The sequence below is a fragment of the Hevea brasiliensis genome, chromosome 10 (genome assembly GCF_030052815.1).
Source record: "Hevea brasiliensis isolate MT/VB/25A 57/8 chromosome 10, ASM3005281v1, whole genome shotgun sequence".
Taxonomy (NCBI): Eukaryota; Viridiplantae; Streptophyta; class Magnoliopsida; order Malpighiales; family Euphorbiaceae; genus Hevea; species Hevea brasiliensis.
Genome location: NC_079502.1, coordinates 1,905,644 through 1,930,367, shown reverse-complemented (window position 1 = coordinate 1,930,367; position 24,724 = coordinate 1,905,644). Strand labels below are relative to the sequence as shown.

The window sequence follows — 24,724 nt, the reverse complement described above, 5'->3', positions numbered from 1 at the left end:
AGTAGATGGATATGTAAATTGTAAATGGATAATACTGTGCTGGTAATTTAATAAATTTGAAGTTATGTAGTATTTTTAAGTATGATGATGTATATGCTATGATAACCCTTTTTGGGAGTATACAATCGAACCATTACGCTTTAGAGGTTATGTATGTTAAGGTTCAAATTCTAAACCAAATTTATGTTGTGAATGTCTAAGTATGTATGAAAAAACTAAAGTGTAATAGTTTAGAGTATGCTCAAATAGTGAGTTACAGGAATATGTGTATGTTTTACAAGCTTTAGGCTTGCTTTGGGTTCCTTTACAAGTTTTACAAGCTTTAGGCTTGCTCTAGTAAAAGTATAGAAGAGAGGTGAAAGGAAGTATGTTGACCAGCACAATTAGGAAAATACATGTCCAATAGGGTTGAGTCCCTGTATGTTATGTGATGAATGTTATGCACATGTTAGATTTCATGTTATGTCTGATTATATGTTGTGTGTTCATGTAAATGCGCATGAACTTTTTATGTGCTCAACAATTCTTGTTTACTTTTAGAAATGCAAGGTTTAAGACGGTCCGCTAGGTTAATTGGTGCTCCACCCGAGAAGAAGGGCATTGGATCACCACCCGTCAACCTTGTTATTAGAGAGAGAGCAAGCAGAATTGGAATGGGAGATCTTTAAGAGGTCCTAGAAAGTCCTTTGAAGTCAATAGGGAGACTGCACAGACACCCAGAATGTCTGTAGATGCACAAAGCAGGAGATGAGTAAGAGTTTGTATCTCCTCCACAGCCAGGACTAGAGTATAGATTTGGATATTAATATCCTCAACAGGGAAGTTTTGGAAACCCTGGATTTATGGGTTATCCCCAATATCCTCTTTTTACACCTTACCCACCTTACTTCTCACCGTACAACTCATATCCCATATGCCATCCACAACAGTACCCCCAAAGTTCTTTCACCACCATGGAAACTCAAAATCCCATGGAGAGAGTTACAAGAGAGTAAGTACCACCATCCCCTGCAGCTCCTACAACTCCTACACAGGAGACTGGGACAAGTAGTCGAGGTAAAATAAAGATGACGGACTACTTAAAGCTGGATACTCCCAAGTACAAGGAGATGATCCTTTTGAGTAAGTAAAGACGGTCAAAATGATAGCCGATGATTTGGACGCCAAAAATAGTAAGGCCATTCAAATGGCTGACTTTACCATAAAATGTAAGAAGACGAAGGATTGATATAAGTCCTGTATTGTTAACAGGGTCGACAGTATGACCTGGTCTTAGCTTGTGACAGAGTTTGTTAATTGAGCTTTCCCAGAAAGCTCTAAGGAACTGAAGGTGGTGGAGTTTGAATAGTTGAGACATACTGCTGATATGAGTGTTAACGAGTATACAAACAAGTTAATCTTCTGCAGTATAGAGTATGATACGGATAAGAAGAAGGCGAATAGGTACACTTAGAGATTGCACTCTAGATACTCCTCATTGATATGGAGGCTGGGGCTATCATTAAAAGGGAGTATAAAGTTGAAAAGTACAAAAACTGAGCAATTAGCAATTCTTAAGGCTACGGATGCAGGGAAGTTTGATCACTTAACCAAGACAACTTCCTTATCCGAAACTAAGAAAGATAAAAGAGGGAAGTTTGGCAAGAGGCAAAAGAAGAATAAGTTCTGAAACAGAATCAAATCAGGCCTACGGAGACAGATATTCCGAAGACTGCTTTTTGGAACAGATACGAGCATTATGAGTTTCTTGTAATGCCATTTAGGTTTACCAATGCCCCAGCTGCATTCATGGATCTCATGAACAAGGTATTCAAACAATATTTGAATCACTTTATAATTGTCTTTATTGATGATATCTTGGTGAATTCCAGAAATCCAAAAGAGCATACACAACATCTAAGAATAGTTCTTTAGACGTTGAGGGAGCATCAGTTATATGTCAAGTTCTCTAAGTGTGAGTTTTGGCTAAAGAGTATATACTTCTTGGGACATTTAGTGTCAAAGAATGGAATAGAAGTGGATCCTAAGAAAGTAAAAGTAATGGTAAATTGGTCAAGGCTAACCATAGTGACAGAGATCAAGAGTTTTCTAGGTTTGGCTGGCTATTATAGGAAATTTGTACCTGATTTCTCCAAGATAGCTGCTTCAATAACTAGGTTAAATTAGAAGAATAAAAAGTTTGAATAGAGTGATGAGTGTGAAGAGAGCTTTCAGAAGCTTAAGGAGTGTCTAATTTCTGCACTAGTACTGGTTCTATTTACAGGTAATGAAGATTTCACTGTTTACTGCGATGTCTCCAGAGTGGGTTTGGGATGTGTTTTTATGCAAAAGGGAAGAATAATAGCTTATGCTTCAAGACAGTTGAAGAAGCATGAAGCTAATTATTCCACTCATGACTTAGAAATAATGGCCGTAGTCTTTGCCTTAAAGATGTGGAGGCATTATCTTTATGAAGCAAAATGTGAGATCTTCACAAACCACAAGTCTCTAGTACATTTTCAAGCAAAAAGAGTTGAATCTCTGATAGCAGAGATGGGTAGAACTACTCAGCGATTATGATTGTACAATCCAGTACCATCCAGAAAAGGCAAATGTCGTTGCAGATGTCCTTAGCCAAAAATTATTTGGCAGTTTGGCTCATATATCCATAGAAAGACGGCCCATCTTGAAGGAGTTGCACCAGCTGATTGGAGAAGGGTTGCAGTTGGAGTTATCAGCTAAGGGTACTTGGATAGCTCAGATGAAGGTGACACCATTGTACCCAAGGAAAATGCCAGAAAAACAACATTAAAACCCTAAATTGGTAAAAATAGCAGAAGCAGTACAAAAAGGTAAGATTAGTGAGTTCCGTTCGACGGAAAAGGAGTGTTAAGGTATGGCAACAGATTGTGTGTACCAAATGACATCCAATTCAAGGGAGACATTATGAGGGAAACTTATAATGCTAAGTATAGTCTGCACCCCGGAGCCACCAAAATGTATCAGGATTTAAAAAAGGTATATTAGTGGCTTTTCATGAAGAAGGAGATTGCACAGTTTGTGATTACTTGTGAGGTCTATCAGAGAGTGAAGCTGGAGCATCAGAAGCTAGTAGAAATGCTCAAACCCCTACCCATTTCAGAGTGGAAATGGGAAAATATGGCCATGGACTTTGTTGTAGAGTTACCAGTAGCCTCCAACAGACATGACTCGATATGGGTTATAGTGGACAGGTTGACCAAGACTGCTCACTTTATTCCTATTAGAGCTAACTATTCTGTGGATAAGTTGGCTCAGATCTATGTGGCAGAGATAATAAGATTGCATGGAGCTCCAATGATAACAGTCTCTGACAAAGGACTACAGTTCACATTAAGATTTTGGCGCGGTCTTCAAAATGAGTTAGGCACCAGGTTAGACTTCAGCACGGCTTTTCACCCTCAGACGGATGGACAGTCAGAAAGGACCATTCAGACTTTGGAAGATATGCTGAGAATGTGTGTACTTGACTTTGGAGGATCATAAAAAAATTACATTCCCCTAGTTGAGTTTACATATAATAACAGCTATTACTCTAGTATTGGAATGGCACCGTATGAAGCTCTGTATGAGAGAAAATGTAGATCTCCTATGTTTTGAGAAGAAGTAGGTGAAAGAGCCTTAGCGGGAACGAAGTTGGTGGAAGTCACCAATCAAGCCATGCCCTTAATCAGGGTGAGGTTGAAAACATTAGCCAGTAGACATAAGAGTTACGCAGATCTCCGTAGAAGAGAAGTGATTTTTTAGGAAGGGGACATGGTGCTTCTGAATATCTCTCCAATGAAGGGTGTCAACCGGTTTGAAAAGAGAAGAAAACCAGCTCCAAGGTACATTAGACCATAAGAAGTGTTGCAAAGGGTGGAAAATGTATCTTATAAGTTAGCTCTGCCACTAGAAATGGAGAAAATCTATTCAGCGTTTTATGTTTCTAGGTTGAGAAAGTTTGTATCAGATCCGAACAAGGTTATAAATGAACTTGACATGGAAATTTTGGAAGATCTTTCTTATGTTGAACAACCAGTTCGGATTGTAGACACTCAAGCAAAGAATCTGAGGGACAAGGAGGTACCTATAGTCAAGGTGTTATGGAATTGCCACAATATGAAAGAGTGCATGTAGGAAACCCTTGATTCTATGATACAACATCTCCACCTGTCTAGGTATGTTCTGTATGCCATGTATGTTATGTTTTTATATGTTTGTTTTAACATTCGAGGATGAATGTTCTTAAGGGGGGAGAATGTAATACATGCTATTTTTTAATGTTGAAATATCTATCCTTAATGGAATATTCTGGTGAAAGTTAAAACTTCACTGTCGAGGGAGTGGCGGTAAGATATGAAAGTATATTCAAGTATGTGTGGTTGAGATGTTCAAAATGTATTTAAAAAAATGAAAAATATTTTAAAGATTTTATTTCTTAAAAGTTTTAAAAGTGGTTGTTTTGCACAGAAGGAACTTCGGCAGTCGAAGGAAAAACTTTCAACAGCCAAAGTCCTTTTTATGGTTCAAATATCTATTTGGACATAACCGATTCCGGCAGCCAAAAGTATGAATTTCGGTAACTGAAAGTCCCTTGACTATCAAGGGTATAAAAGGAACTAGCTCATTTTTTTGTCCAAAACATTTGAGTTTTTCTTCTTTCCTCTCTCTTTTAACATTGAGACATACAAGGAGCTCTTTAAAGAGATTTCCTTGAGTTTTTAAAGATTTTGAGGTAGATTTTTCCATTTAGAAGTTTGGAAGATTAGCTTCAAGCCTTGAGATTTTGATTCTCTCATCTCCAAGCTCTAAGAAAAGAGGTAATTTCCTTTTCTTCTTGATCTAATAGGTAGATCTAAGAGAGTTAATGAGGAATTAGGTTTTTCTAACTTCAATTTTATTAAAGTTTTTTTTTTTTAAATTGAAATTTGGAAAGTTTATATATGCTAGGGTTAGAGTTTTGTGATTTTATGTTGAAGCTGCATGTTTTGTAGTTAGAATAGTTATGTTTAAGGGTTATGAGCCTTAAATGACTAGTTTCCCTCGATAGATTTGAAAAAATCTACGTATATGTTATGTTGGGTTTGGGGAAAACCTAGGGTTTGGGTTTTTTTATTAATGTATATAGATATTAAGCATGTTTTTAAGTTGTTTTAGGCTCTAAATATATGTATATGTGATAAGATTGTGTTTTGAAACCTTGGAATGAGTTTTGGCGCTAATGGGAGAAGGATTCTGCAAGTTTTCGACTGGGAAATTCTGAAAATTACCAGGTCCAGTTGCCAAAAGCTAAGGGTTCGGCAGTTGAAACATGCAGTTTCTCAGAAAATCTGAAAAATTTTCAGGTTTGACAGTTGAAGTCCAAGACTTCAGCAGCCGAAGTCAGCACTGGACAAAAATGTCATCCAAAGCCCGAGACTTCCACAGTCGAAGTGGGTTCTGCCTCACTTTTTCTCTCTTTTTTTCTAAGGTTCCAAAACATAGTTTCATAATTTTCAAGGGCCTAGGATAAGATGTTTATGATACGTATAGAATTTTAAAACTTTGTGTAACACTCTAGGATCCGATTTTATAAAATCAGACTTGAGGGACTTGGAAGGTTAAAAGATCGAAGGATAGTTATCATTCGAGTTAGGTGATTGATAGGTTTCAAGAGGTGAGTAACTATAACCTTAATAAAATGGAAACCATTTAAAGGTAAGTAATAATCATCCTCATGAATCATGTCATATTTATTTAGGATTGTCTGCATCTAGAATATGAAGATATTGCATAATTTATTGTTGGTGTATTGATGGATGTTAATGACCCACTGACTCTTCCCATGTTTATGACTATGTTTGTAAGTTGCCCCAAGGTGTATGACATAAATAATATTTTAAGTGAAAGTTTGGAGAGTTACTGGTGACGAGTCCATCCTACGTGAAATAGTTGTGATGTAGAATCCCATGTGAATGATATATTGCATATGTGTGAATGAATGATATAGTTAATGTTGGTTAGTTTACTCACTGAGCTTGTGTGAGCTTACCCCATTCCCCTAACTCTTAGATGCAGGGTTGCAGAACTAGATGAGTTTTTTGAAGGAAGAACATCAAGGGTAGCTTTAGCCTTTCCCTTTATAGATGATGTATGAGTAAATAGACATGTAAACTGTGAATGGATAGTATTGTGCTGGTAATTTAAGAAATTTAAAGTTATGTAGTATTTTTAAATATGATGATGTATATGCCATGCTATGAATGTCTAAATATGTATGAAAAGATTAAAGTGTAATGGTTTGTAGTATACTTAAATGGTGAAGTACAGGAATATGTGTATGTTTTATAATTTTTAGGCTTACTACAGGTCCCATTAGCTTAGCGCCGGTAACAGCCCTTAGTTTGGGTCGTTACATTGTGTATAAATTTTCATTATTTTAAGGTAATTGACAAAAAGATTTTTTTTATTTCCCTTAAAATTAATTCATAAAATTACTTGATCATTACAATATAATTTAATTAAGAAACTGTTTTAAGAAATATATTTTTTTAATGATGAAAACATTCGCTTCTAGAACACATTACCTTAACCTATCACCAAACAAAAGATTTACTTATATATTATTTCTTAATAAAAAACAAATAAACAAACAATGTACAATAGCTTGCAACTTAATTGAGAATAACAAACTAAAGGCTTTTTAGCCATTTACTTCATCCAAATCTCATGGTATAATAACATAAAAATTAACAATGAGGAGAATTTATCCAATAAAGTTAAGTTAGTTTAGTTAGTAATTGTAACACCCCAAAATTTTAAATTTTATGAGCATTTTTGGTATTTTAATTTTATTTAAATTTTAGGCATTTTTTTGAGATTTTTCGGATTTAAAAAATCGGATTCGATTTTTCCGAAAATATAAACTTTGATGATTTTTAAAAATTAATTTAAAGACCACGTGGCAAAACTAAAAATATATTTGGAGTCTACGTATTTTTCTGAGTTTTCTAGAATTTTTTCCGAATTTTTGGACCTCGTTAAAATTAAAAATTTTGTATCTTGGATCGTACCGGTCGAATCGGACCGACCTTTTTCTTTTTGTTCTTCCCTTCCGACCTCTCTCCCTTCTCTCTCTCTTTTCTCTCTCCACTTCCCCGGCCAAAATTCGGCCGATCCGGCCACCAATTGGACCGGGTCTTGTGTCTAAAATCATCTACTCGACGAGAGCTTTCCATAGACACCAAGAACACCGAAATCCATCGAGCGGTTTGTCCGATTTTTGCTCGGGAAGTTTTTAGCCCATTTCGACTTTTGGGCTAGATTTCTAGAAAACCGTGAATCCCACGAGACAACCGAGGGTACCAGCACGCTCCACTCGTCGAGAGCTTCGCGGCGACATAAATTTCGAATTTTTCCGATACCGTTTTTCGATGGGTCCCACGGAACTTTGCAGTGTTTTTCCGAGCATTTAATGAGCTTAGAAAATTCTGAAAATTTTATGTACTAACCCCCGTGTTGTGGGCTTCGTGTAGGTATCCTCAATTCGCGGAAATTCGGGACCGGGTCCGTGATTTTCCCGCAGCATGCACTTGTCAGGAAAAGTCTCGAGGTGGATCGAGGTTTTGGCTATTCCCCATTGTCTTCCCAAAGTCGGAATCGGCAAAGGTAAACCCGAACCTTGCTTTTTCGTAATTTTCTAGTGCTTAAATAGGATTAAAAATCCATAAAATATTCGTGGTAGCTCAGAAAATTATGATTCTTTTTGCAATAGCCTAGTAATATTGCTAAGGACCGCGGGGCAAAGTTTTAAAATTTTTAGAGCTTGTTTGGGCAGTTTTTGCAATAATGATCAATTATAAGGATTAAATTGAAATTTTGCACATTGTGATAGATGATTGATTTGATGGGCCCAGGAGGGGCTGTGTGATATGATTGAGCTGTGGATATATGGATTGTAAATATAGAAGAGTTTTTTGAGCCATTTTGCAGGTTGGGTAGGTCCTAGGTATAGGGGAGACTTTACCGGATTTTCGGCACGACTTAGGACGTATTTGGTCTTTTTCTTGATTTGTATTGAGTCATTTGTATTAAATAAATGTAATGTAATTGTGGAATGACCTTCTTCTTCCTCGACCGTTGTTAAGTCTGTGAGTAAAATATTAATTTTAATTGTAATTTAGATATTATTATATGTTCAGGCATGCCCATGCATCACCTATATGTATGTATCTATGTAGTTAAACTTTAGGCACGATTTATGTTGCATTCATAACTGTGAAAGTGCCATGTATGTTGTTGTGGTAATTTGGAGCAGTGTGCGTGCGTTGGCGTGCGTGTGATGTGGTATGGACTATGGATAGGACGGGTAAGCACGGCTTGAGATCTTAGACACGGCTTGAGTTCTTACCCGATTTGGTTATTAAGTGGAAGTCTGAGTTCTTTGGAATTAAGAGAGCTGTATAGGGGATCAGCTCCCATATATATATGATTGATATTGCTGGGTGCGTGAGTGCTCCAAATTACCTTTTTGCTGTTATGATGTGCAATTATTGCTATTGTTGCATTTCACTCTACAGGGTCCATTAGTTTTAGATAGTTATAGAGATTATGGTTAAAATTGATATTTTACTCTCTGAGTCGAACGCTCACTCCTGTTCAAAAATTTTTCCAGGCCACAGGAGGATATTTTGAGGTTAACCTGCTTTCTCCCTCGCAGGTCGATTACTAATGTTTGTATAAACTTGTTAAATCTTAGAATTTCCGCATGTGTTAGAAATATTTATTTGATTTGGGTCTGTAACCTAAATTATTATTTTGGACCTGTAAACTTAATATTATATGCATGTTTGATGGATTGGATGAGGGAGCTGAGCTCCCATTTATTTTTATGCTGATGAGTATGTGGAGGGTGAGCTGAGCTCCCAAATTGAGTATTTATTGTGTTTACAGGTCGGGTGAGTCGAAAACTCCCCGTTGGAAAGTTCATTTTATGGCCGGACTTTGTCCGTTTGTTTTCTTGAAATTGGGCCCAAATGGGCCTTAGAGTTGGGTTAATGAACAGTTAGGCTTACTACGGGCCTCAGGGGCTTTAGGCTGGCCCAGGTCCTAGTGCCGGTCCGACCCATGGGTTGGGTCGTGACAGTAATAAAATTTGGAGCTTCCCTTTCTTATAAATTAGAATTCAATTTCTCAACACCAACATGGAGAAGTGTATTCTCAGAATCATCCAAAGAGGAGACTTGGTGTGAGTGTGTATAAATTAATCTGAGAGGCTTTGTTTTCTTTCTTGTTAAAGGATTCTTAAGTTTATAATCTTTCCTCACAGGAAAAATAGATAAAATATATCCTTTCTTGTTTGTTTAACGTAAATTTATGCTTTGACATCTATTTTTCTTCTCACTTTTAGAATCATATATAATTTATTCTCTATTTTTCAAGTTAATTTTTATTTTGTATTTGAATAAACAAAAAATTTATTAGTTTGCTAACTTAAAAATGGTATTTGTTATAACTGTTATGTAAAAACAATTCCTATACTTTATTACATGATATCAATGCACGGCCTTTATCTAAGCCCTATTATTGTAAACCTACTTCTGGAAAGGTTTCATAAGACTTTCTCATTTCTTATGGAGGTTTTTCCTTGTTAGCCGGTTGTAACAAGCAGGGGTATAAATGAGATAAGCTGAATTGAATTTTAAAGATTTCCTGCTAGACTCAGTTTAATTTTTTATTGAGCTCAAAGTTCGAGTTTAAGCTAGATTTCTTTTGAATGTTTATACACATTAGCATATCAATTTGAGATTTTATTATATTAGATAATATTTAATTGCAAAATACATTTTCTACTTTCGACCATGTCAGTAGTAAATAAAAGTGAGATCAAGATAGCATATCAACTCTAATTATATATAAGAAGAATAATAAAAGTAGTGTTAGGAGATTAGATAAAATAAAAAGTTTGATAGAATTTAAATTATAAAGTTTAATAATAATTAGAAGTCCTAAAAGGATTAGATTTTAATTGCTTATATAATTAGTTGGTTGACTATTATATAATAGAGAGCTCACAAAGTAGAGAGGTGTGTAGACAGTGTTATTTGAGCGACTTCTAAGAATAGCTATTATATAGTAAAGAGATCACAAAGTAGAAATGTAACACCCCAAAATTTTAAATTTTATTATTTTATGAGCATTATTGGTATTTTAATTTTATTTAAATTTTAGGAAATTTTTTGAGATTTTTCGGATTTTAAAAATCGGGTTCGATTTTCCGAAAATATAAACTTTGATGATTTTAAAAATTAATTTAAAGACCACGTGGCAAAACTAAAAATATATTTGGAATCTACGAATTTTTCTGAGTTTTCTAGAATTTTTTCTGAATTTTCGGACCTCGTTTTCGGTCCCGAGACAGAGTAAAAATTTAAAATTTTGTATCCTGAATCGAACCGACCGAATCAAACCGGACCGGATCGGACTGGTCAAATCGGACCAGCCTTTTCTTTTTCTTCCTTCCTCTTCCCCGCGCGCGTCCGACCCCCTCCCCTTCTCTCTCTCTTTTCTCTCTCCTCCCTCCTCCCCTTGCCGCGCCGCCACCTCCCCTGCCTCCCATTTCGCCGGCTCAGGCCCCAACCGTCGACCCACCGGCCGCGCCCCAAGCGGCGGAAACGCGCATGACGTCCCTCCCTCGCGCGTGCTACCGTTCTACTTCCCGGCCAAAATCCGGCCGATCCGGCCACCAATCGGACCGGGTCTTGTGTCTAAACTCATCTACTCGTCGAGAGCTTTCCATAGACACCAAGAACACCGAAATCCATCGAGCGGTTTGTCTAATTTTTGCCCGGAAAGTTTTAGCCCATTTTGACTTTCGGGCTAGATTTCTCGCAAACCGTGAACCCCACGAGAAAATCGAGAGTACCAGAGCACTCCACTCGTCGAGAGCTTCACGGGGATATAAATTTCAAAATTTTTCGACACCGTTTTTCGGTGGGTCCCACGGAACTTCGCAGTATTTTCCGAGCATTAAATGAGCTTAGAAAATTCTGAAAAATTTATGTACTAACCCTCGTGTTGTGGGCTTCGTGTAGGTATCCTCAATTCGCAGAAATTCGACAATTGTCCGGGTCTGTGAATTTCCGGCTAGACAGACCCGTTGCCGGAAAAGTCTCCGAATTGGACCGAGGTTTTGGCTACCCCCCATTGTCAGACGTTCCCAGCGCGTTCCCGAAATCGGAATCGGCAAAGGTAAATCCGAACCTTGCTTTTTCATAATTTTCTAGTGCTTAAATATGATTAAAAATTCATAAAATATTCGTGGTAGATCAGAAAATTATGATTCTTTTTGCAATAGCCTAGTAATATTGCTAAGGACCGCGAGGCAAAGTTTTAGAATTTTTAGAGCTTATTTGGGCAGTTTTTGCAAAAATGATCAATTATAAGGACTAAATTGAAATTTTACATATTGTGATGGATGACTGATTTGATGGGCCCAGGAGGGGCTGTGTGATATGATTGAGCTGTGGATATATGGATTGTGAATATAGAAGTGTGTTTTGAGCCATTTTACAGGTTGGGTAGGTCCTAGGTATAGGGGAGACTCTGCCGGATTTTCGGCACGACTTAGGAAGTATATGGTCTTTTCTTGATTTCTATTGAGTCATTTGTATTAAATAATTGTAATATAATTTTCAGGTGAGCCGGGACAGCCTTCTTCCTCCGCCCAGCCGCCACAGTGACCGTTGTCAAGTTTGTGAGTAAAATATTAATTTTAATTGTAATTTCACTATTATTATATGTTCAAGCATGTCTATGCATCACTTATATGTATGTATCTATGTAGATAAACTCTAGGCACGTTTTATGTTGCATTCATAACTGTGAAAGTGCCATGTATGTTGCTGTGGTAATTTGGAGCAGTGTGTGTGCGTTGGCATGCGTGTGATGTGGTGTGGACTATGGATAGGACGGGTAGTCATGGCTTGAGATCTTCGCTGGGACCCGATCCTTCGAGGGGTAGTCACGGCTTGAGTTCTTCGCTGGGACCCCCGATTTGATTTATTAAGCGAAAGTCCGGCTTGAGTTCTTCGCTGGCACCAGGTTGGATTTAAGAGAGCTGTATAGGGGATCAGCTCCCATATATTATGATTGATATTACTGGGTGTGTGAGTGCTCCAAATTACCTTTTTGATGTTATGATGTGAAAATGTTGTTGATGTTGCATTTCACTCTACAGGGTGCATTAGTTTTAGATAGTTATAGAGATTATGGTTAAAATTGATATTTTACTCTCTGAGTCGAACGCTCACTCCTGTTCAATATTTTTCAGGCTACAGGAGGATTTTATTGTGGTTAACCTGCTTTTCTCCCTCGCAGGTTATTTATCAATATTTGTGCAATTTTATTTACTCTTACAATTTTCGCATGTGATAGAAATATTATTTGAATTGGGTCTGTAAACTAAATTATTATTTTGGACCTGTAAATTTAATATTCTATGCATGTTTGATGGATTGGATGAGGGAGCTGAGCTCCCATTTACTTTTATGCTGACATAAGTATGTGGAGAGTGAGCTGAGCTCCCCAATTGAGTATTTATTGTGTTTACAGGTCGGGTGAGTAAAAAACTCCCGTTGGAAGGTCCATTTTATGGCCGGACTCTGTCCGGTTGTTTTCTTGAAATTGGGCCCAAATGGGCCGTAGAGTTGGTTTAATGAATAGTTAGGCTTACTACGGGCCTCGGGGGCTTTAGGCTGGCTCAGGTCCTAGTGCCGGTCTGGCCCATAGGTTGGGTCGTGACAAATGTGATATCAGAGCTTAGGCTCCAGATTCTTAGGGAATGTTTGTCTAAAGTGTTGGGAAGAGTCTACTAGGAGTCACATGCGGAAAATAGGGTCCACATTCGTCTTGCATTGTCATCTTTGCTTCTAGTTTCTGCTTCATATAATTATGTATAAATATGAGTCCATAGAGCTGTGTAACATGTTGTTTTGAATTTTGTGGGCTAATGCTGCTGAATTTCAGGAAAATGCGTAAAAGTAGGAGAGCTGCCACTGCACCAGAACCAGATGTGCCGGACGAGGTGTAGGCACAGGATAAGGCGCCTGCCCCGAGGAGGTGGGGTAGGAGGCCTAGAGCTGCTCAAGTAGAAGAGCAGCTGCCAATAGTTCAGGATCAGTCTTTTATGGCACAGGGTCCCATGGACCCAATGGCAGCTACTCTAGCTGGGTTGCAGAGAACCATCGATATGATGGCGCAGTATATGGTCCATCCTCCACAGCAGCAGCAGTCTACCGCACCAAGAGGGGAACCTTACAAACAGATCATAAATTTCAAGAAGTTGGTGCCTGGTACTTATGATGTGTCAGACGATGCATATCGGTTTTTGGATTCCTCTGACAGCAGAGCAATACGATTGGACTGATAGAAGACTTATAGAGTGTATGCAGCATGTCATGGGGCCTATGCCTAGACAATGGATGAATGACTACATATTACCTCGGATGGAGGGTTTGTCGTGGACTCAGTTTGTGGAACTGTTCATCAATCGGTTTGTGCCAGAAATCTTCAGAGATCAGAAGCAGTGGGCCTTTGAGGCCTTAAGATAGAATGTCAGGTCTGTAGATGAATATGCTACAGAATTCCTGGAATTGAGCAGATATGCCCCTACAGCAGTAGCTACAGAAACTATGAAGGTGAAGAGATTCCTAAAGGGGCTTGACAAAAGGTATGCGAACCTGGCCATGATGTCTGATCAGTCTTTTGATGTGGTGGTTGATCGAGCCAGACAGATTGAGGTTAGCTATGCTGTGGATGACAGGGGAAGAGCAAAGAAAAACAGAGCAGAGGGTTCTACCGGTGTTCCCCAAATGGGTACTCCGGACAGTGGTGGCCAGAGTAATTACAGAGGAAAAAGTAGGAACAAGAAGAGTGGTTTTAGACACAAACCTCGAGGGTTCAGACCAGGATACGGATCCAGCAGTGGTCACGCTTTAGAATGCAGCAGATTCTGGTGCAGTTCAGATCCTCCTACGCACCTTGTGCACAGTGTGGAAGAGGACATTCAGGACCTTGTTTGATGGGTTCAGGAGTATGTTTCAGGTGTGGCCAACCAGGTCACTTTGCTAGGGTATGCCCCGTGTTCAGCGACCAAATCCACAGGTCCCCTTGCAAATGTTCCTCGGCGATTGTATGGCCATGCTTCGATCTTTGAAGCACCGGAGGCCGAGGACAAGGGGACGTGGATTTGGAGAACCGGTCGATGTCAGTTACGCCACTCGTGGCTCGGTTTCACTGACCCACTAGGATGCCTGGCTTCAGGTATTCTTCTGGTTTGTTCCTATGAGCTCGTGTTTTGATAGATCCGGGTGCTACGCACTCATTTGTCTCCCCTGTGTTTGTCATGAGGTTGGGTAGAAATCCTACAACTTTAGAATGCCCTTTGTCGGTAGCTGCCCCACTTAGTGACAACATAGATGTAGATATGGTTTTTCCGGGTAGCCCAGTGGTAGTGGATGGAAAGATCCTCCCAGCAGACTTGGTTCCTCTACCAGTAATGGATTTTGATGTAATTTTGGGAATGAATTGGTTGGTAACTCATTATGCCACTTTAAACTGCAGGAACAAAAAGGTGTATTTCCACATACCTGGTGTGGAAGAGTTTAGCTTTGATGGTGGCAGGAGCGTGGCTCCATATAATTTGGTGTCAGCAATTAGTGCTAGAAAAATGTTGAGGCGTGGATGCCAAGGGTATTTGGCATTGGTGAGAGATACATCTGTAGAAGGTGTCAACATGGAAAATGTTCCTGTTGTCAGAGAATTCATGGATGTCTTCCCTGAAGAGCTTCCAGGGTTGCCACCAGAAAGGGGAATAGAGTTCTGCATTGATGTTGTTCCGGGTACAAACCCCATATCCATGCCAACTTACAGGATGGCCCCAGCGGAATTAAAAGAGTTAAAGGAGCAACTACAGGAGCTGTTGGACAAAGGTTTCATACGTCCGAGCACTTCACCCTGGGGTGCTCCTGTTCTATTTGTGAAAAAGAAGGATGGGTCATTGAGGTTGTGCATTGACTATAGACAGCTGAACAAGGTGACTATGAAGAACAAGTATCCACTTCCTCGGATCGACGATCTGTTTGATCAGCTCCAAGGGGCTAGATTCTTTTCCAAGATAGACCTGCGATCAGGCTACCATCAGTTGAGAATCAGGAATGAGGACGTGTCCAAAACGGCATTCAGGACAAGATATGGTCATTATGAGTTCTTGGTGATGTCTTTTGGACTTACTAATGCACCAGCAGCCTTCATGGACTTGATGAATCGGGTGTTCAAGCCATTTTTGGACCGTTTTGTCATCGTATTCATAGATGACATTTTGGTATACTCTCAGACCGAGGAAGAATACGTGTGACACTTGAGGATGGTGTTGCAGACGTTGAGGGAGCACCAGCTATATGCCAAATTTTCAAAATGTGAATTTTGGCTAGAAAGCATCTCATTCTTGGGACACGTGGTTTCTAGTGAAGGTATTCAAGTGGATCCCAAGAAAATTGAAGCTGTAACTGATTGGCTTAGGCCTACAACAGTCACTGAGGTGCGAAGTTTTCTGGGTCTAGCTGGCTACTATAGGCGTTTTGTACAGGATTTTTCCAGGATAGCAACTCCCCTAACTAAGTTAACCCGGAAGAATGTTCCATTCATTTGGACAGATGACTGTGAGGAGAGTTTCCAGAAGCTTAAGGAGTGTCTAACCACTGCCCCTGTGTTGACACTACCTAAGAGTGGTGAAGGATACACCGTGTATTGTGACGCCTCCAGAGTTGGCTTAGGGTGTGTTTTGATGCAGAATGGAAATGTAGTGGCTTATGCTTCAAGACAGCTGAAGAGGCATGAGCAAAACTACCCCACCCATGACTTGGAAATGGCGGCTGTAATCTTTGCACTAAAAATCTGGAGACATTACCTGTATGATGAAGTGTGCAAGATATACACCGACCATAAGAGTTTGAAGTACATCTTCCAACAAAGGGATTTAAACTTGAGACAGAGGAGATGGATGGAGCTTCTGAAAGACTATGATTGCACTATCCAGTACCACCCTGGGAAGGCCAATGTAGTAGCAGATGCTTTGAGCGAGAAAATCTTCCGCGGTTTGGCGCACATTTCAGCAGAGAAGAGACCATTGATTCAGGAGGTATATGAGTTGATGGATCAAGGTTTAATCCTAGATCTTTCAGATGAGGGGGTATTGCTGGCTCATTTTTCAGTGAGGCCAGACTTGAGAGACAGAGTTAGAGTTTCCCAGCACAGAGACCAACAATTGATGAAGATCATAGAAAGAGTACAGCAGGGTGAAGGTGGTGAATTTGGATTTGCCAATGATGGCGTCCTAGTGCAAGGTTCAAGGATATGTGTGCCCGATGTGGACAATCTCAGAAATGAAATCATGCAAGAGGCACACTATACACTGTACAATGTCCACCCAGGCTCCACCAAGATGTACCATGATGTGAAAGATAGTTATTGGTGGAATGGCATGAAGAGAGACATAGCAGACTTTGTGTCCAAGTGCTTGACTTGTCAGAAGGTAAAGTTTGAACACCAGAGACCGTCTGGGAAGCTGCAAGAGCTCCCTATCCCAGAATGGAAGTGAGAAATGATCACTATGGATTTTGTGACTGGGTTGCCTCGTACCACGCGAGGATATGATTCGATATGGGTAATTGTAGACCGTTTAACCAAATCAGCTCACTTCTTGCCTGTGAAGACTACATATTCTGTGGCACAGTATGCCCGACTCTACATTCGAGAAATAGTCAGATTGCATGGAGTTCCTGCTTCCATAATATCTGACAGAGGGCTGATTCACTTCTCGGTTTTGGAGAAAGTTGCAGGAGGCACTTGGCACACAGTTGAACTTCAGTACGGCTTTCCACCCTCAGACAGACGGACAGTCCGAAAGGACAATCCAAACACTGGAAGACATGCTTCGCATGAGTGTTTTGGATTTTGGAGGTCAATGGGATGATCAGCTAGCTTTGGTGGAGTTTGCCTACAACAACAGTTACCATTCCAGCATAGGGATGGCACCCTATAAGGCATTATATGGAAGAAAGTGTAGGTCTTCTCTGTGTTGGACGAAAATGGGAGAAACGAAGGTGCATGATGTAGATCTAGTGCAGTACACTTCAGAAGTAATTCCTTTAATCAGGGAACGATTGAAAACTTGACTTTAAGATGGCGGAAGAGTTATGCGGACCCAGACGGAGGATGTGGAGTTTGCGATGGCGACTATGTATTCCTGAAGGTTTCTCCGATGAAGGGAGTCATGAGATTTGGAAAGAAGGGCAAGTTGGCACCTCGGTATATTGGACCTTTTGAGGTTACTGATAGAGTTGGAGCAGTTGCCTACCGGTTGGAGCTACCACCCAACCTTTCTCACGTTCATCCTGTGTTTCACATCTCCATGCTCAGGAAATACATTCCAGATCCTTCTCATGTACTACAGCCGGATGTAATAGAGTTAAAAGAGAACTTGACGTTTGAGGAGTAACCTGTAGCCATAGTGGACTACCAAGTGAGACAGCTGAGATCAAAGCAGATCCCTATGATTAAGGTTTTGTGGAGGAGCCAGTCAGTGGAAGAGTACACCTAGGAGTCAGAACGGGACATGCGTAGCAAGTACCCTTATCTGTTCAATGTATAATCATGTGCTTTATTCTGCCTTGTGTAAAATTCGAGGACGAATTTTCTGTAAGGGGAGAAGAATGTAACACCCCAAAATTTTAAATTTTATTATTTTATGAGCATTATTGGTATTTTACTTTTATTTAAATTTTAGAAAATTTTTTGAGATTTTACGGATTTTAAAAATCGGGTTCGATTTTCTGAAAATATAAACTTTGATGATTTTTAAAAATTAATTTAAAGACCACGTGGCAAAACTAAAAATATATTTGGAATCTATGAATTTTTCTGAGTTTTCTAGAATTTTTTCGAAATTTTCGGACCTCATTTTCGATCCCGAGGCAGAGTAAAAATTCAAAATTTTGTATCTTGAATCGAACCGGCCGAATCGAACCGGACCGGATCGGACCGGTCGAATCGGACCGGCCTTTTCTTTTTCTTCCTTCCTCTTCCCCGCGCGCGTCCGACCTCCTCCCCTTCTCTCTCTCTTTTCTCTCTCCTCCCTCCTCCCCTTGCCGGGCCGCCACCTCCCCTGCCTCCCGGCTAAAAAAGCGCGCGACGTCCCTCGCGACCGTTCGACTTCCCGGCCAAAATCCGGCCGATCCGGCCACCAATCGGACTAGGTCGTGTCTAAACTCATCTACTTGTCGAGAGCTTTCCATAGACACTAAGAACACCGAAATCCATCGAGCGGTTTGTCCAATTTTTGCCCAGGAAGTTTTAGCCCATTTTGACTTTCGGGCTAGATTTCTCGCAAACCGTGAACCCCACGAGAAAACTGAGAGTACCAAAGTGCTCCACTCATCGAGAGCTTCGCGGGGATATAAATTTTAAAATTTTTCGACACCGTTTTTCGGTGGGTCCCACGGAACTTCGCAGTGTTTTCCGAGCATTAAATGAGCTTAGAAAATTCTGAAAAATTTATGTACTGACCCTCGTGTTGTGGGCTTCGTGTAGGTATCCTCAATTCGCGGAAATTCGACAGTTGTCCGGGTTTGTGAATTTCCGGCTAGACAGACCCGTTACAGGAAAAGTCTCTGAATTGGACCGAGGTTTTGGCTACCCCCCATTGTCAGACGTCCCGAGCGCGTTCCTGAAATCTGAATCGACAAAGGTAAACCCGAACCTTGCTTTTTCATAATTTTCTAGTGCTTAAATAGGATTAAAAATTCATAAAATATTCGTGGTAGATCAGAAAATTATGATTCTTTTTGCAATAGCCTAGTAATATTGCTAAGGACCGCGAGGCAAAGTTTTTGAATTTTTAGAGCTTATTTGGGCAGTTTTTGCAAAAATGATCAATTATAAGGACTAAATTGAAATTTTACATATTGTGATGCATGACTGATTTGATGGGCCCAGGAGGGGCTGTGTGATATGATTGAGCTGTGGATATATGGATTGTGAATATAGAAGTGTGTTTTGAGCCATTTTGCAGGTTGGGTAGGTCCTAGGTATAGGGGAGACTGGATTTCAAGACTTAGGGCGTATTTGGTCTTTTCTTGATTTGTATTGAGTCATTTGTATTAAATAATTGTAATATAATTGTCGTGTGAGCCTTCTTCCTCCGCGTTGTCAAGTTTGTGAGTAAAATATTAATTTTAATTGTAATTTCACTATTATTATATGTTCAAGCATGTCTATACATCACTTATATGTATGTATCTATGTAGATAAACTCTAGACACGTTTTATGTTGCATTCATAACTGTGAAAGTGCCATGTATGTTGCTGTGGTAATTTGGAGCAGTGTGCCTGCATTGGCGTGCATGTGATGTGGTGTGGACTATGGATAGGACAGGTAGTCACGGCTTGAGATCTTCGCTGGGACCCGATCCTTCGGGGGGTAGTCACGGCTTGAGTTCTGGGACCCCGATTTGGTTTATTAAGCGAAGTCGGCTTGAGTTCTTGGCACGAGTTGGATTTAAGAGAGCTGTATAGGGGATCAGCTCCCATATATTATGATTGATATTACTGGGTGTGTGAGTGCTCCAAATTACATTTTTGATGTTATGATGTGAAAATGTTGTTGATGTTGTATTTCACTCTACAGGTTGCATTAGTTTTAGATAGTTATAGAGATTATGGTTAAAATTGATATTTTACTCTCTGAGTCGAACGCTCACTCCTGTTCAATATTTTTTCAGGTTACAGGAGGATTTTATTGTAGTTAACCTGCTTATCTCCCTCGCAGGTTGTTTATCAATATTTGTGTAATTTTATTTACTTCTAGAATTTCCGCATGTGATAGAAATATTATTTGAATTGGGTCTGCAAACTAAATTGTTATTTTGGACCTGTAAATTTAATATTCTATGCATGTTTGATGGATTGGATGAGGGAGCTGAGCTCCCATTTACTTTTATGCTGACATGAGTATGTGGAGGGTGAGCTGAGCTCCCCAATTGAGTATTTATTGTGTTTACAGGTCGAGTGAGTCAAAAACTCCCCGTTGGAAGGTCCATTTTATAGCCCGACTCTGTCCGGTTGTTTTCTTGAAATTGGGCCCAAACGGGCCGTAGAGTTGGGTTAATGAATAGTTAGGCTTACTACGGGCCTCGGGGGCTTTAGGCTGGCCCAAGTCCTAGTGCCGGTCCGGCCCATAGGTTGGGTCGTGACAAGAAAGGTGTGTAGAGAATATTGTTTGAGTGACTTCTAAGAATGAGAAACATAATTAGTGGTTATATAATTATTTTATATTCTTTCATTTGTGTGGGTGTGATTTTCATAATAATTGGTATCAGAATTGTATTTCGAGATGTCAAAAATGGCGAACATAAAATTTAAGGTGGAGCTGTTCAATGGGAAAAATAATTTTAGCATGTGTCAAAGTACCGTAAAAAATGTCCTTGTACAATAAGGATTAATTAAAACATTGAACGAAAAGTAACCGATGACCATGAAAGATAATTGAGTGGAACTTCAACAAAGGCCAGTAAGTATGATTAGATTGACGTTAGTCCCTTGATATGAAATACAATGTTTTGGAGGAAATTTCGTCAGTTGTTTTGTGGAAGAAATTGGAGAGCTTTTACATATCAAAGTCACTCATAAATCATTTGTACTTGAAGAAAGAGTCGTACTAGCTCAGAATGGATGAATTTACTAATGTGAAGGCTCACCTTAATGATTTTAATAAATTAATTACCCAATTGGCTAGTGTTCGTGTGAATGTTGATCAAGAGGATAAAGCCCTCTCGCTTTTAACATTTCCCTTACAATCTTATAAAAGTTTGTTGATAGCCTAACAGTTGGGAAAGAGAAATTAAAGATGGAAGAGATTACTGCAGTTATCTTGGATGATGAGAAGTTTAAGAAGACAAGTAGTAGCAATGAAGGTGGAGCTTTCATTGCTGATTCTAATTGTGGTAGAATTAATCCAAGTGGAAACAACTGAAGAAAGAATAGTCATTGAGCTCGAGACCACAAATAGACTTTGAAAAATGCTACTACTGTCATAAGAAAGGCCATGTTTGATATAATTGTACAAATATGAAGGAAGATTTTGTAGAGTTTAAACAATTCAAGAAGAGTCGCAAAAAAGAGAAAAAAGAAAATGCTTCAATTACAATTGATGATGGTATTGACAGTTAATGTTTAAATGTGATAATGACAAGAAAAAAGCAAAAAAAGCCATTACAAGATGAGTGGTTAATGATGAGAACAAAATGTGGTAAAGTAAAGATTAAGTTGCATAGCGATCGTGTGAAATTGTTCGATGAAGTGAGGTGTGTTCCTAATTTCGAAAGGAACTTAATTTTTTTAGGTAAGTTAGATTATTTAGGTTATAGGTATTCAATTCATGGTGGAGTCATGAGAGATACCCGAGATGAAGGGTAAGAATATTGGTGTGAAAAATATCTACAAATTAGAATAAAGCAAATGGATTGGAAAAATGCCCGTTGAGATAAGAGGCAACCTTAACAATCAAGAGTGCAAGAAAGTACCTAAGAGAAAATTGTCTTTTGCAAAATATTGAAGACTAATTCCATTTAACTTGGAAGTGGAGATTGTTAGAATCCAAGTTAAATTGAAATTAGGAAATTAGATAAGATAATAACTTTGATATAATTTAAATTATGAAATTTAATAATAATTATATCTCTCGAAAGGATTGGGGCCATTATATAGTAGAGGGTTACAAAGTGGAGAGGTACACAGAATTTCGTGAGTTTTGTTTGAGTGACTTGTATGAGTGAGAAAAATAATTAGTGATTAAATAATTATTTTGTATTCTTTAATTTGTGTGGGTGTGATTTTCATAACAAATAGAAACAAAATAATTATAAAATATTGAAAAGTTCACCAATATTTTTTTTAATAAAAAAATGAATGTATGGATATGTTAATGTACATATCAAGTAGGGAACATCATACTTTTCATACCCATACATATTTGGAAGCATTCTCATCGCATCTATATTGGGGATAAAATTTAAGATACTTTTATTGATAGAGTTAATTGAACATAAATATACCATTACACAAAGAGGTTTCTATATCGGGGCTAAGGCATAAGATATTATTGTGAATGATATTTAATTGAATGTAGGTATATTATCATACCAAGAAGTTTGTAATGTGATTCTAACTCGAGAACTCTCAAGTTATATGAATCTCCCTCCAACTTGACGTGAACCAATGAATTCTTTTGATAACTTTTATCTTACTAAACTAAATTAACGGTTGATTGAATAAAAATTAATGCTTAATTGAATAAAAGGACAAAGACACATATTATGTAATTTAGTAAATATTAATAAATACAATCTTTCAATGTTTTAACCATAAATGCTTGAGTTGGGAGAAAAGAAATGGTTTTAGCAAGATTATGTTTGAATCTAATTCCTTGCTCCTTATTCAAGCTATTCAGAGCCGACTATCAAATTCTTCCTACTTTGGCCTTACTATTTCAGATTGTATTTCTATTTTACAAGAGCTTAGATCATAATCTATTGCTTCTGTGCCTAGATCAGCGAATTAAGTTGATCATTGTCTGGCAAAGCTTGTGAGTTCCCAACTTAGTCTTCAAGAGTGAGATCCTGTCCCTCCTGCTTTCCTTTCTGATGTATTATATTCGAATTTATCTTAATGAATCTTTTGCCTTGATAAACGGATTTATCTTAATGAATGTTTCGCCTTAATAAAAAAAAAAAAACCATAAATGTTAACAAATATATAATTTTTTTAGCCTTTAATTTCAATGTGTTGTACAAGAAATAAAAATATATATTATTATAAAGTAATAATAATAGTAGTAAATTAAAAAAAAATAAATTTGATAAAAAGATATATACCATTAAACGTCATATAGTGAAATTTGAATTTAGTTAATTATTTAATTATCAACAAACTAGCGGCTTAGTGATGAGCATAATGTGGAAGTCGAAATTACTGTATAATTATATTTATGATTAGTGGTCATAAATCCTGGTAAGAGTTATGGTAACTGGTAAACGTTAGAATACTATAGCTTGCAAATGATATTTTTAAGATTTGTAGAATTCTAGCAGTTTTCCATTTTGTATTTCTTAATGAACGTGTAGGCACTGACAGAACCGAGGAATTTGAAGTTTCTAGAAGGCTAAAAGTTCTAGAAAATTTTAAAAGAGCATTCTTAGAATGCAGAGAAATCGAGAGACAGAGTGGAGGAGATATAGCAAACAAATTAGCACTGAATTTGCAGAACAGGAATAATGGAGAAAGATCGTGAAGAGGGAACGAGAGAAGTTGCGTACAAACAGCATAAAAACACACGCGCAAGGCAGTTGGCAATCAAAGATCTCGTTTACGGATTATCTATACCGATAGAAGAGAGACAAAATTGCAATGCGAAAGTGAAGAAGCTGATTAATGGAGTATCGTATATACATACAACAGAAACAGCGACTTTGTGAGGAATGTGTAGAAGTATCATATAACCACGAAACGACCACACGTTAAGCACAGAAAAATAGCACAAAATGAAGCATATATAAAAAATATGACGTGGATAAGTCAAACATTAGAGTGAAGAGAGAGAGATATATTTAAAATACAAAATTTACCAAATCCCTATAAAAAGAGATAATGGAAAAAGTAATTAAGATATAAAGATTAAAAATGGGAAATTTAGGGAGCTTTGAAAGAGAAAAGGGCATAAACATTACTCTTTTTTTTATCAGCAAGCACAAATATTACTTGATACTAGCGCTGTAGAATCACAACTCAAAAGCTCATTTTCTAGCGTTTTTAAGACTTAGGATGCTTTTTCTTACAGGTATTTTCGAAGGAACCAAACAGAAAGTGGAAAAAAGGAGGAGGCGTACCTGCCAGTGCTACAGAATTCATATAGCTTGCCGCTGTTGGAGAAGACGATTACACCGATTTGAACATCGCAGAGAACGGTGAGTTCGCGAGCCTTCTTGATTAATCCGTTTCGTCTCTTGGAGAAAGTCACTTGACGGCTGCTTTTGTCTTCGATTCGCTTCATCTCCACCTTCTTCCGCCCCATGCTCGATCAAAATTCCTGCCCAATTTGCAAGAGGAAAAGCAGAAGAGAAGTGTGAAGAAAAAAGTGAAATGGGATAGATACCTGTTGGGACTGCATTTAAAAATGTAGTGGACTATGGAAGGTCGGTCAGGTAAGGTCTAAAATGGAAATGTTTGCCTTGCTGACACGTGGTACTTCGCATGTCTTTCTCCCTTTGCGGCTCTCTCCGCTTTCCGGCCATTGGGCGAGCCTCCGTCATAACGGTTAGTCCAAAAAGTACCAGCATTGCACGGAAGAACAATCCTCTGAATTTTTTTAAAATTTTTAATTTCAGTTAAAATTTAGATTTAAAATTTTTATAATTTTGCAAATAATTTAATATTACAGTATAAAATTTGTTCACCTTGAATGAAATATACTTATTATATATTATCTATAATTATTTTAAAAATACTTTTAATAAAGTTAAATGTTAATTAACAAAAAAAATTAAATGTGTTAATTTATTATATATATATATATATATATTTAATTATATAAAATAATTTATATATTTATAAATATTAGTCATTCATCTTTTTA

General features: G+C 38.3%; 1 protein-coding gene across 2 annotated transcripts in view; it reads right to left on the bottom strand.

The window, feature by feature from the left end:
• The window catches only part of LOC110648474 (MADS-box protein FLOWERING LOCUS C), a 34,219-nt gene extending 9,950 nt beyond the window's left edge, over window positions 1-24,269 (bottom strand). The window contains exon 1 of one of the 2 annotated variants that reach the window (XM_021802718.2): window positions 23,979-24,269. In XM_021802718.2, coding sequence (XP_021658410.2) covers window positions 23,979-24,163 — 185 coding nt within the window. In that variant the 5' untranslated portion in view covers window positions 24,164-24,269. The remainder of the gene's footprint in view (window positions 1-23,978) is intronic. The other variant, XM_058128867.1, reaches the window with a different exon arrangement.
• Window positions 24,270-24,724: the final 455 nt, after the last annotated feature.